Here is a 14,307-nt window from a genome sequence, read left to right as displayed (position 1 = left end):
AGTCTGTATAGCTCGAGTGAACTCTGTTTTAGTAGTTATCAACAGTTATAAGTTTCTAGAGTTTTGGCTTGTGCATCATAAAGTGCCATGACTGGTCTGTTTCCATTCGTGAAATGCCATAAATAAATCTCAAGGTTCAAATATAGTGCATCTCAGCAGCATCTGTTCTGCAAAGCAATACTGTTTGATTTCAACTGATGATTACCTTCAAAAAGAAGTTTTGATACAAGTCTAATTACAAAATCAAAGGCTATTTAACAATGGGTATTAGCATATTGCACCCAATCTAAGTGCACCAGATTCTCAAGCGGTGAAAACTGATTGGGGGGGGGGGGGGTTGCAAAAGAATTAAGAACAAAGACTTTTACTCAAGCACCTCAATTTAATGGAGGTGCTAGATGGTACATTATTCACAATGAATCATGGATCAAGAAAAAAACAAGATAATTGCTCAAGAGTCAATGTTTACTTTATTACCACTGAAAGTGTTTGGAATACCTGAATAGCTAACAACCTGCTATATTGTAGGGCAAGTTAAAAAAAAGGATTAATTTTCTTTTGAAGATTTAAATTAATTTGGTTGCAAACCTATTAATGTCAACATCAATAAACCTCTGATATCTTAAAATTGTTGAAAATCCAAAGCAAGGGAAATTGAGGTTCAAGGTTTTGTATCCCACTCGACATTGCTAGGACTGTGCACATTGCTTAGACTGACTGGCTATGCAGGTTTATTATGTTCCATCATCAAACCAAAAGAATCTCTTATCAGGCAATGGAATAGCTTGTTACTGATGGGTTATGATTCTTGTTGGCTGATATTAACGAGACTGGTGCCTTTGAAGAGCGGAACTCAAAACAATACAATCTTGCTGTCAGACACCCAAGACAGCATCAATAACTTTTAGTTTCCTATTTATACATCTTAAAATATCAACACTCAATGAAACAAATGGTTCAGTCTGAAACTGTGCAAGAAACTCAAGGCTGAAATACCAAAACAGAACTATTTTCTTCAATTAAACACCAATTAAAAATTTACAGTTGAGGTGATTCCACTTTCTTTGTACAAAAAAAAAATTAGATTTAACAATGACAGATGGATTATTTCTTACCACAGTATCCACACTCCAGGTCCCCATAGACTTTCCTGATCTTCTCAAATAGACTGACATTCAGTTGTCTCTTCTGTAAGCTGTCAAGAACTTGTTGGAAAGCCCCAGAGTCCACATCATCTTTTTGAGCTTCCGTTGATAATGGAATTTCTTTAACACCATCATCAAGGTGAACCATTTCAAATGGGTCTTCATTTTGGACCTCACAAGATCCGCATATTTTGAGGGAGTCAACACCCTCCTGGTCCACAGAATTAGACATGTGGTTTGTTTCTATGCTTTCAGAATCTACTACATTATCACTGCTAACAGGTAAAGCTGGCAAGACTTCCTCTCCACACCTGTCCAAAGACCTCTGCTCGTTAGTTAAAGGGATATTTCCTTCTTCCAAAGAAACTGTATTATGCTGGATTGTCCCAGTGTGAAATGAAGGGTTATTTAGAACTTCTTCATGCTGACTAAGACTCTCTAATGGAATATGAGCTCCTCCATTTTCAAGTTCAATAAGGACCTGATGCCCTTGTGAATCATGGTCAGAGCCATTGAAGCCTGTACCCCCAGAATCCTCCAAGGCTTCTGGTTGAATGTCACCTCCTGGTTCCAGGAGATAGAAGCTCTGATTAATGGAGTTATTAAATACTGAATCTTCCCCCAAGTCGCTGTGGGCCTCCTTTACATGAGACTTCAACTTGACTGAGCTGACAAATTTCTTTGTGCACACAGAACAAATGTAGATAAATTTATGCTTGCGTACGTGTGTTTCCAGTGAATGGTACTTAGTGGCTCCATGATCACAGAGCTCACAAGCAAATGGGCGGTCATCACCATGGACGAGCATGTGCCGGTCGCGGTCCGATTCATTTTTAAACTTACGCTCACACACGTGACAGTCATAGAGCAGCTGCCGCTTTCCTTCCCTAGTCAACAGGCGCAGCTCATCATAGACCTCCTTGACTTTCTCCTCATCCATGTCATGGCTCTCCCGGATGTGCTTGAGAAGGTTCTTGATGTCAGAGTACTTTTTTTTGCAAAAGCGGCAATGCTGCTTGATCTTTTTGTGCACCCGCTCGATGTGCACTTTTAGGTGTCCTTTGCTTAGACAAGTAAAGGCACAGTAGTCACAGCTGAATTTTTCTCCTGTGTGCTTCCGCATATGAACTATAAGGTTGGCCTTGATGGTACTTGCATAGTCACACTGCATACATTTATAAGGCTTCTCATTGGTATGAATTCTGAGGTGAGCTTGAAGTGAATGCTTAAATTTGAAAACTTTATTGCAGTATTCACAGGTAAATATCTTTAGCTGGGTTGTCCCTTGTCTGAAAGACAGGAAAAAATATCTTGTCAGTTTTCAGCTGCGAAACAACCCTTTATTTGCACAATATGATAGAAATTGTACTGACCATTCATCCTTCAAATTAATTTAGTCTCATGTGTTCAAAATTCTGTGGATTCAAATTCCACTCCAGAAAGCTGACTACAAAGTACAGGATGATCATCCTTTATAGTTCTAGGAAATTTCCATAGTATTTGAGACGTAAAGTTGTAAATTGAGCACTAGAATCCACTGCATTACCTGAAAAGTGTACTTTTTGGTATTCCAGACAATTTTAGTCCTCAGTTAGCATTACTAAAAACAGATTAACTGGTCATTGTAGTCATAGAATCTTGTGCCTTCAAATTATCCAGCGTAATTTGAACTTTACAATGATGTGCCTTTAAAGTCTTTACTATTGCATAGTGTTCAGGTCATGAAAGTTGAGGCTGTAAGGAAACATTTTTGCTTTCCGCTGACATCTCTGAACAACAATTGCACTGATGTCAGGCACTTACCTTCTTACCACAAGTCATCTTCAAAGCTAATGAATGAGTGGCATAGGCTCCTCAGTTACAGAGGCAGCATTACGAGAGAGCCTAGCCTTTTCCTCAAATTTCACTTACATTGCAGTACATTTGTAAGTGATCAAAAAACAAAAGATGCTGGCTTTCCCTTTTTCCTTTCTATCATAAGAACTGATCGTACAGTGCTTCTGCTGTCCCAATAGTGACCTACCGTTTCAACGCGATTAAGAATCAATTCCTGAAGGGAGAATTGCTCACACAGTTCTGAGACAGATTTACAGGAAAGACACTGAGAGGCAAGTCCAAAATCACAGAGCAAATTCAGAAAATGGGATGACCACTTAGGACCATGACGAGACTAGATGTTTTCAAGTTTCTGAGTTTTTGAAATTCCCTTCCTCAAAAATCAAATCAAGTTTAATTATCATTCAAACCATACATAGATACAGCTGAATGAGATGGCATTCAGCTGTATGGGAGCAAGGTGCAAATTATTCAAAATAGCAAGTGTGGATCCTCAATAACATTCAAGGACGTGTTTAGAGGATATGAGGATCAGATGGCCAAAATACACGTCAGAGGCTCAGTACAACCTTGCTGAATGATGGGGGGGGAGGGTGGGTGAGAAGACACGGGCTTGTTTTGTTGTGCCTTGTGTTGTTCTGCCAAGCTTGAGGGCATGCTATGTTTGACCCCAGAATGTGTGGAGACACTGGGCTGGCCCAGCACATCCTCAGTTGCGTTGGTTGTTAACACAAATGATGCATGTCACCGTATGTTTTAATGTACATGTAAGAAATAAATTTGAATCTGAAAAAAATCTGAAAAATCTGACTCAGGGGATGACATGAATTCAGAATCAGGTTTATTGTCATAGGCGTACCTTGTGAAATTTATAGTTTTGTGTACAGTGCAGGCATAATAAATAACTAAGTTGCAAGAGAGCAAACAATAAATAAATAAATAAATAAATACAACAAAAGAGGAATACCAAGGTTTTTTTTTTGAGTTCATGGACCATTCAGAAACCTGATCTCAGAGGGGAAGAAACTGTTCCTAAAACATTGAGTGAGGGTCTTCAGGCTCCTGTACTTCCTTCCTGAACGTGGTAATGGGAAGGGGGCATGTCTCGGATGATGAAGGCCCTTTATGATGGACGCTGCCTTCTTGAAGCAATCCCTTTTGAAGATGTTCTTGATAGTTGGGAGGTTTGCACCCATAATGGAGCTTCTATTTCTTATGTTCATTAGTTTTGTATTGGTTTATTATATTGATGCATTTAGTGTTTTTAATTTACCTTAACTTTGTTTTAGCTATTTTGTAATCAGAACTCAATAGTTAATTAATGGCATTATACATTCCACAGACACCTCACCCAAATGGCCATTCACTACAGGGTTTAAACAGATAGTCATAGCCCTGTGGATGACGACAGATTATTGATGGATCAAGGAGGAGGCATTACATAGTTCTGCTACCCTAACTTGCCCCAGTGAAGATATTTTAATGCCAAGATCTTCAGAAAATCTACTGGATAACCCTTTCTTGCAGGCAAGTTAAAACAGCTATTTTATCTAGGATAGTAGTTATAGTCACAAATTTATGTGAAACACAGACAAGATCTTCAAATCATAAATAGATTACTCTTGATTTTGAATTAAAAATTCAAGGTCATCAATATTTGACATTATTTACACATCATATGCCAGCTGAGAGAATATTGGAGTGAAAATAGCTTACATTTATCTGGTAAGTGCATTGAGAACTGCCAGCTATTTGCAGTGTGTTGCTCTGCACATGTCAGACCACCGTGCATGCCAAATTCAGGAGCCTGAAATGAACAGGAGATCAAATGCTAACGCAACTGTATCTGAGCTCCGTTCCACCATCACCAGAGCACTGACAAGAAATTGAAGATGGAAGACAGCATAGGAAAGTGTATGGTCACGCATTTCGGTAGAGGGAATAAGTGTGAAGACTCTTTTCTATTAGAGAAGTAATTCAGAAATCAGAGGTGCAAAGCCACTTGGGAGTCCTCGTGCAATATTCCCAAAAAGTTAACTTGCAGGTTGAGTCAGTAGTAAGGAAGGCAAATGCAATGTTAGCATTCATTGCAAAAAGATTAAAATATGAAAGCATGAATGTAATGCTGAGGCTTTAGAAAGCATTGGTCAGACCGCACTTGGAGTATTGTAAGAAGTTTCATTGTTCGAAGAAAATTAATTATCCAAGTGCATGTATTATGTGTCACCATATACAGTGGATTCCGGTTAATTGGGCCATTGCTTAATTGGGACAGCTGCTTATTTGGGACAACTCTTATAGAACAAAGAGTAATAACGAAAATAGCTAGGATTCCCTTCATTTCTTTAGGACACTGTGCCACTCAATTGGGACAGGAGACTGTTGTTGAACAGATTCTAAGTAGTGTCAGTCATGTTCACTTGTGTGATTATTAGACACTACACCATGCTTAAAGCAAGCAGTTTATAAATAGCATCAGTTGCGTGTGGTTGTGTTATGTTATCCATTTCGGCCAACTGATGCCGATTCAAAGCAGTGACTTTTGATAATATTGCTTTTTATTTTGATTTAAAAAAAATTCAGACCATTGCCAAGGCATCACAAAAATATTTGACATTAGCCACCTGGAGGAATATTCTGGCAGAATACAGTGTAGATGAAGTGCCTTTGCTATTTCCAGTGTATTCCTCCAAGTGGTGCAAAACATGGAAGATTACAGATTTATTAACACAAGACAACAGATAGCAATCCACAGGAGATTTCCCGTGATCTGGATCCTGTAACGAAAGTGTGTTTGTATGCCACCTAGAAAGATCATTTCATACATAAATAATCACAATTAAAATCTTAGGCCCAAAGCAAGAACCTGGTTATTGTTATTTGTCAAACCTTGCCGGAGGAACTCAGCAAGTCAGGCCGCGTCTATGGAGGGGAATAAATCATAGATTTTTTGATCTGACACCCTTCATGAAGATCTCCATGATCACCTCATATTATCTCAAACAATTTGCTCCTCATAGATTCTACTAAATTCCTCACAAATGAAACATCTGTAGTTTCCTGTTGTAGGAGCCATGTATCTTTTTCAGGCTGTCTGTACTGTTATTTATTATGGGTTATGGTAAATTGTTATGTAGGTTGGGGCATGGTAGAAGAAACTGAGTATAGTTATATATTGGTGCTTTGTCCTAGTTAGTTAATTTAGTTTAGTTGCTCGTTAGAAGCAGCTGGGGAATGGATTTTTTTTTTTTTGTTGACCGCCAATTTGAATGCTAATTATCTTATACTGCTTATTTCATTATTTTGCTAATTTGGTTATGCTAATTTCTAATATCGTGATACAAGATTTGCTCAATCGTGTGGTATTTGCCTGAGGGTCCGTTGCTTTGTTTTATTGGTTGCTGACATTTGAATTGAATGCTGTTTGTTTGGTCTGGTTTAAGTGTTGTGGACGTGCAGACAGCTTGTTTGTTGCCGTCATTTATTGAAATATTGCCAGTGCATTTGCAAATGTACTATGGGTGAACAGAGTTAATTACAAGTTGTACAATAAGGAGAGAGTAACATGAGTGAATCAAAGCAAGGAACTGACTTCAGCAACCCTGAAGTCGGGACTGGAGAAAGAGTAATTAAACTTACTGCCAAAGCTAAGGAAAATCAAATTGAAAATATTCAAAAGAAGTATAAAACAAATGTGAACAAAATTAAAGGTTTAATATTATCAATTAAGAATCTTACGAAAAATAAGGAAAATGTCTTACAAGTGCAATCTTGTCCTGACTAATCGCTGTAAAGCTGTTGTAAAGCAACACCACAAGCTAATTTCATTACATCCCAAGAATGAACAAGAAAAACAGAATAAATGTTTTTCAAGCATTGATAGCTATAACAGTGTATTCACAGTGGATGTGAAACAATGGCTGGCACAAACATGTTACAGTGAAGGTCATGTTGCTGCAACAAGTGAATATGTGTCTCACCTTACAACAGACAATGTTTCTCAGATCCCAAGGCATGTTTTGAATATGTATACAGCAAATGACCCACAAGATGATATGAAACCAAAAGACAGTGTGTCATCTATCAGCGCTCAAAGCTCTGCTGCAGAAAGAAAATCTTCTGTACCTAATACCTCCTCTGGATGTGTTAAAACAGAGGTTGATTTAGCTGCATTGATCACATGTTGATGATTATTGAAGGGCAAACATGCTCTAGCAGAGTAGGAGCTGTACCTCTTGGAACAGCTACAGAAAAGGCAGGAACAGCTTAAGTTGGAGGAAGAAACTGCCACACATATGGCTAAAGTTAATGTGCTAAGGGCTTCAAGTGTGGCAAGTTCTAAAAATGCTCCAGCAGGACAGTTCTATGGTGTGAATTCCTTTATTGAAAAGGTACAGAGAAAAACAAAAACACACAATGTCAATGTTGATTTATTTGTTCCTCAAGTGTTTGGGATACGTGAACAAAATCCCTAAAGGTAGTTCATGGTGTTTACTCTCAGCTTGCACTAATGAGGCATTCTGAACCTATGTCATATCCAACAGTTCAAAGTGCTCATGGAGACATTCATGTACAATATGAAAACACTCCTGTTTCAGATGATAGAGGTCAAAACAGTATTATGGATATTATGTGGAAGAAAAATTAAATAACAACCTTAACGGCAAAACAGCAATGCATTTCATCTTTGCTTAAAAGAATGATTCAAATCTTCGATGGTGATCCATTGCAGTATCATGCATTCATGAAGCGCTTCGAAAATTTGTGTTGAAGACAAGGCTATAGCGACTGCCTCTGTTTTCCTTGAACAGTACACTAAGGATTACCGTGAGAACTTGTCAGAGGTTGCCAGCATGTCCACCCTAAAAAAGGATATGTCAAGGCTAAGGCTTTACTACAGCAACATTTTGTTAATGAACAGAAAATTGCATCCACCCACATGTAACTGGTTCTTTCTTGGGTACCTATCCAATCTGAAGATGGGAAAGCTCTTCAAGACAACAGTCTTTTTCTTAGAGGTTGTTGAAATACTACGGAAGAAGTACAGTACATGCATGAGCTGGACATGCCTGCCAATATGTTGATTGTCACAAAGAAATTGCCCTATATGCACAGGGATAAGTGGAAAATGGTGGTCTATAAACAGCAAGAAAGACACAACCGTAAGACTATTTTTGTTGATGTGGTTGATTTTATTGAAAGACAAGTAAAGACTGCTACAGTCCCTGTATTTGGGAATATACAGGTTGCTCCAGTATAAGCAGAGGTGTGAACTAAACTAAGTCACAATTTTGTTCTAAGGCTAAAGGAAGCAGCTTTGTCTCTACTGCGGCCACTGTCAGATGTAAAGCTAAAATGGAACCTGGAACTAATGGAAGGAAAATAGTCACATCAGCCAAAAGGGTTTGTCTGTTCTGTGAGGGTGAACATACATTGGATTCCTGACCACTGCTACTCATAATGAGGAGATTGCCTTCCTGAAAGAAAATGGTGTTGGTGCTTTTGATGTTTGTGTACAGGGCACATCAGCAAGGATTGCAGGAAGCACCTTTCATGAAAGGTATGCAGTGGAAAGCATCCCAGCGTTCTTCATATTCACTCTAATGAAAAGGGTACAGAATCAAAACAAGCCATGAAAGTATCAGACACAACAGTGAGTAGTGCCCTGGTGACCAAAGGCCTTACAAGGGCCAATGATCATAATTGTAAACTTCCCATAGTTCCAGTACAAGTGAAGTCTAAGAAGGGTAAGAAGGCGGTGGTTACTTATGCTCTCTTAGATCTAGAGAGTACAGTGGGCCTCATGAACAAGCTCAACCTCACATGAAAAAGGACATGCATACTCTTATGGACCATGGGTCAAGAGAATGTAATGAGTAGCTACATTGTTTCAGGATTGGAAGTGACTGGCTTAGACAGTAAAAGTTATTGTCAACTACCTAATGTCTATACACAGGAAAGGATGCCATCCATCGAGGGAACATTACATGACAGAGGGATCTCCAGGAATGCTCTTATCTAAAACATGTCCATTTGCCAGAGATTGAATCAGAAATTGAGCTGCTGATGGGGACAAATGTACCTAGAGCATCGGAGCTGTTGCAAGTAATTCACAGCGTTAATGATAGACCCTATGCAGTTAGAACAATGTTGGGTTGGACTGTGAATGGACCACTAAAAGGAGACAATGGTGATGAGAAAGACTGTGCACAGCCTGAGCTGACAGTTAATAGGATCTAGTTTTGAACTTGGATGAGCTTTGACAGCAGCAGTTCAAGGTAGACTTCCCTGAATGCAGTCAAGATGAACAAACTGGCTTTTCAAGAGAAGACCGTAAATTCATGGAACTACTTACAAAAGTGGTAGATAGCCACTTCCAAATTAGTTTACCTTTGAGAAAGAAGATTAACATGCCAAAAAAACAGGAAGATTGGTGAATAGCTTGCTATAAATCTAAGGAAGATGTTTAAGAAGGATTTGTCATTAACACAGCTTCTATGAAGGATGTCATCTGTGAAGGCTATGCTGAAAGAATGGCAGCAGAGATTCTGGAATCAGTGATGATAAAGTCTGGTATATTCCACATCATGCTGTTTACTACCACTCCCCACTCCCAGAAAATAGAAACCTTTTGTGTTTGACTGTGGAGTGACTTTATGACTATTCAGGGAACATCACTTAATGCTCAGCTTTTACAGGAACCAGATCTTACTAGCTCACTGGGGGAAGTCATAAGCAGATTCAGAAAAGAACCAGTGGTGATCATGGCAGAAATTGAATCAACGTTTCATCAGGTTAAAATACCAGCAGAAGCTGCAGATCTGCAGAAGTTTCTCTGGTGGCCTGATGGTGACCTCAGCAAGATATGGTGGACTTTAGCATGAGGCAGTTCTCTTTGGAGCAACTGCATCACTGAGCTGTGCCAATTTCGCTCTTAGGAAATGTGCAGAAGACAATGAAAAACAGTTCAGCTGTGCGACAATGGATATGGTTTTGCATTGCTTCTATATTGATGACTTCCTTGTGTCTGTGTCCTCTGAGGAAGAAGTAGTGTCTCGCTATCATGACCTTGTATTCATCTGTGCTAAAGGCAGCTTTCGACTCACAAGGTGGATAAGTAACAGGCATAGCGTGCTAGCCATGACACTGGAAGAGCGAAGAGTGAAAGACGTGAAGGATTTGTATTTGGATCAAGATACTCCTTCAGCGGAGAGGGTGCTGGATGGTGCATTCAGCCTACTACTTTCAAGTTTAAGATCACGATCCAAGATAGACCACTAAGCCAGAAGGGGGATCCTCCCCACAGCTAGTTCGATCTATTATCCTTTAGGAATCTTGAGTCCACTAGTGCTATGTGCTAATGCTAAGACAGGGGTCCCCAACCTTTATCGCACTGCGGACCGGTTTCATATTGACAATATTCTTGCGGACCGGCCGACTGGCGAGGGCGGGGGGGGGGGAGTTGGGGGGGGGGTTGCCAACGGACAAGAGTAGCAGTCAAATACAATGGGTTTACCCCGAAAAGACTACAATGACCATGAAGCCTTGCGCAGGCACCAGTGTGCATGCGTAACTTGCACATGAGTGTACGATTTTTTTCTACAAATCGTTTTTGGCGATTCTGTTCGGGGGGGGGTGTTAATCACGACCGCAATATAGATGATAATTAGCTAATACACTCAATTTCGTTTCTAAAAGGGTTTATCTAACAAATTTAATATTAAACACACAGCGCATATTTTCCTCACATGAATATAGTGATAAGTCAATTATCAGGGGAGGACAGGGGAGCTTGAAGTAAATGTTGAACGAACTTCCAGTAGAAGGCAGAGGCAGGTTCGATATTATCATTTAAAGAAAAATTGGATAGGTATATGGACAGGAAAGGAATGGAGGGTTATGGGCTGAGTGCAGGTCAGTGGGACTAGGTGAGAGTAGCGTTCGGCACTGTTGGCCTGTTTCCGTGCTGTAATTGTTATATAGTTATATAAGTCAATAGCATCATAACATTTTAAGTATCTTTTGGATATTAAACACACAGCACATATTTTCCCCATATGAACATAGAAAATCATTGCAACACACCAATATCGCTGAATCAGTGGGAGCCCTGGGCTTGTTTCCCTGCAACAAGACGGTCCTATCAATGGGTGATGAGAGACAGCGATACTCGAACAGGGCTCCTTATGTCCAGTCTATTCCGCAATTTAGTTTTCGTTGCATTCATTGCAGAGATATGTTGGAAATGGAAGCAACGTTTTCAGTGCTTTTGTGGCTATCTCAGGATATTTAACCTTGACTTTGATCCAGAATGCTGGCAGAGATGTTATGTCAAACATACTTTTCAGCCCACTGTCATTTGCAAGCTCGAGGAGTTGATCTTTTTCCCACGCTGACACGGATGACGCACAGGTAATGACCTCGCATGCGTAATGGCTCAACAGTGGGCGTGACAGGGAATGAGGAAAGGTGCAGCTGACTCCTATCGCCAAATCATATCGTTTCCTCGCGGCCCGGTAGCGCATGCTCTGCGGCCCGGTGGTTGGGGACCGCTGTGCTAAGAGGATCCTACAAGATCTATGTAAGAAAGAGTTTGGCTGGGATGACACTGTACCTACATCAGTTGCTCATGAGTGCACCAGCTGCCTGGAAGAGCTCTGCCAGTTTGAAGACTTCAAGGTTGCCGGATGTTAGAACCCCCTGGATTTTGGAGAAGTTACTGCTGCACAGTCACAAAACTTTACGGATGCAAACAAAGATGGCTACGGAGCAGTGACCTGCCCATCGTTGCACAACACTCAGGTGCACAGTGCTTTTATCATAGGAGAATCTAGGATAGCTCCACTGATGTCAGTTTCCATCCCTCAAATGAAGCTCACTGTTGCTATGGTGGCAAGCCATATAGACACATTGTGGAGGAAGGAGTTGCATATGCAGCTTGATGATTCAGTTTTTTGGGCTGATAGTACTTTGATGTTGAATTACATCAAAAATGAAACTTCCAGGTTTGCAAACCTTCATTGGATCCAGAGTTTCATAAACTCTTAAGGTCTCACAGGCATCTCAATGGAGTTATGTAAACACTTCAAGCTATTCAGCAGATGTGGCCTCTAAAGGGCTGAAGGTGATAACATTCCTGAAGAATGAGACATGGGTGTCAAGTCCTCAGTATCTTCTTCAGCTTGTAAGGGAATGGCCAAGACAGTAGACTGGATTCTTAGATTTAAGAACCTGTTCTTGTTTCTTAGTTGAAAGAGAATGCAATCAAACATTTTCTTGCTCAGTCTGATTTCGATGAAGAACGACAAAGGCATCCTTTAGACACAGAATGTTTTGTTAGTGCACTTCAACGCTTTATAGCAAGATGAGGACAGGTTCGTGAACTGCACCCTGATAATGTGACAAACTTTGTTCAAGCTGTGTGTAAGTTGAGAGAAGGTATTGAGAAGTAGAAACGCTCATAGATCAGTGATGTCCTTCTTCAAAAAGGTCATCCAATTACTAAAGCATTATCTGATCCCAATGGTTTGGAAGCACTGACGCCCAACCTTCCGTTGTCTCAGGTCTAAAACACAATTTCCTCCCAGGAAACATTGCGCACATAGTTGACGACACAGCGCCTCAAAACTCATGAATCATGAGAAGAGTCATTCATGTCTTTCCAGACAGAAGAGGATTTGAACAGCTAGAGATGCTTCAAGATTAAGACAAGCTGTGTGGACAGGCCTATAACCAAAACCTGTCTTTTACAGGAGGCAGAGGTTTGAGGAGCTACAGCTCTGGAAGCTTCATGACTTTAACTTGACAGTGAGTGGTGGAAAGATCACTGTGTTGGTAACCTCTGTTCTAAATGACTGTTACATGACTTGACTGGAAGAAGAAAGTAGAAAGATGATAATTGCATAAATGTTAAAATGTTTATCCCTGAAGATTTCATGTGTCCTATTATTGTAGTATTACTTGTTAGTATTACAGTGTAATAATTAGGGGTCGGGACATAGGAGCCATGCATCTATTTTCAGTCTGTTGGTATTGTATTTTGTGTTGTGTGTTTATTATGAGTTACGGTAATTTGTCACATGGGTTGGGGCATGGTAGAAACAGATGAGTATAGTTATGTATTCACGTTTTGTCTTAGTTAAGTTTAGTTAAATTGCTAGCTAGAGGCAGCCAGGGAATGGATATATTTTTGCTGATGACTAATTTGAACACTAATTACTCTTATTCCATTTATTTCATTATTTTGCTACTTTGGTTAGACTAATTTCTAATACAGGTTTGCCCCACCATCCGAAGATAGAGTGTTCCTGTGAAACGGTTTGTAAGCCGAAATGTCGTAAAGCGAAGAAGCAATTACCATTTATTTATATGGGAAAATTTTGTGAGCGTTCGCAGACCCAAAAATAACCTACCAAATCATGCCAAATAACACATAAAACCTAAAATAACAGTAACACATAGTAAAAGCAGGAATGATATGATAAATACACAGTCTATATAAAGTAGAAATACTTTTCCACAATCATTGCCTGAACTGTTCTCCGTAGCGAAAATATCACGCAAGCGCCGTCGGCAGAAAATCTCACGCAAGCGCTGTTGGCAAAAACACGGCGCAACTGCTCTCCAGTGACCTTTAAGCTATGAAGCTGCCAAATCATACCAAATAACACGTAAAAATACACAGCCGATATAAAGTAGAAATAATGTATGTACAGTGTAGTATCACTTACCGGAATTGGTTCAGTGCCGTGCACACTTTTGGTGTATTAGACTGAGTTGTCAGAGTTTGGGTGGTGCAGTGGCCCCCACCCTCCAGGCTGCCGACCGATACATTGCTGCGAGGCATGCGGGAATGCAGCGGTAGCCGGGAGACACATAGCACATCTTTAAGAAAAAAGCCGAAATAAACATGTTAATTAATTAGGTGCTGCCTGGCACGTAATTGTCGGTCCAGATCAGTGCTGATTGCATCGCCTTTGATCTGGGCTGACATCTAGGTGTGGGTCAGCACCTAATTAATTAACATGTTTATTTTGGCTTTTTTCTTAAAGATGTGCTGTGTGCCTCCCGGCTACTGCTGCATTCTCCGTGAATCGGTACAGTATCTGTCCACGGGCTGGGTGTTGGGGTGGGACACTGGGGTGTCATCTTGTTGTTTGTTTCCATTAGAGCAGGCAAGCTCATCTTCTCCTATGACTGCCCGCCTCGATGTCAAAGGTCGAGGTTCGTCGTCTGCTGTGGCTGATGTGGAAGGCTTGCTTGACTGCTGAGCCTCGTGCATTTTTCTATCACACAGTTCTTTGTAAGGACTCAAACCATCTTGCAA

At 40.3% G+C, this 14,307-nt stretch overlaps 1 protein-coding gene across 3 annotated transcripts in view; it reads right to left on the bottom strand.

The window, feature by feature from the left end:
- Positions 1 to 14,307, bottom strand: part of zfat (zinc finger and AT hook domain containing) — a 157,153-nt gene that overhangs the window by 102,067 nt on the left and 40,779 nt on the right. For all 3 annotated transcript variants that reach the window (XM_072259626.1, XM_072259614.1, XM_072259620.1), the window contains exon 6: positions 1,116 to 2,434. In XM_072259626.1, the coding sequence (XP_072115727.1) occupies positions 1,116 to 2,434 (1,319 nt within the window). The remainder of the gene's footprint in view (positions 1 to 1,115; positions 2,435 to 14,307) is intronic.

The sequence above is a fragment of the Mobula birostris genome, chromosome 1 (genome assembly GCF_030028105.1).
Source record: "Mobula birostris isolate sMobBir1 chromosome 1, sMobBir1.hap1, whole genome shotgun sequence".
Taxonomy (NCBI): Eukaryota; Metazoa; Chordata; class Chondrichthyes; order Myliobatiformes; family Myliobatidae; genus Mobula; species Mobula birostris.
The sequence above is the reverse complement of the archived record's forward strand: the minus strand, read 5'-3'. Positions and strand labels throughout refer to the sequence as shown.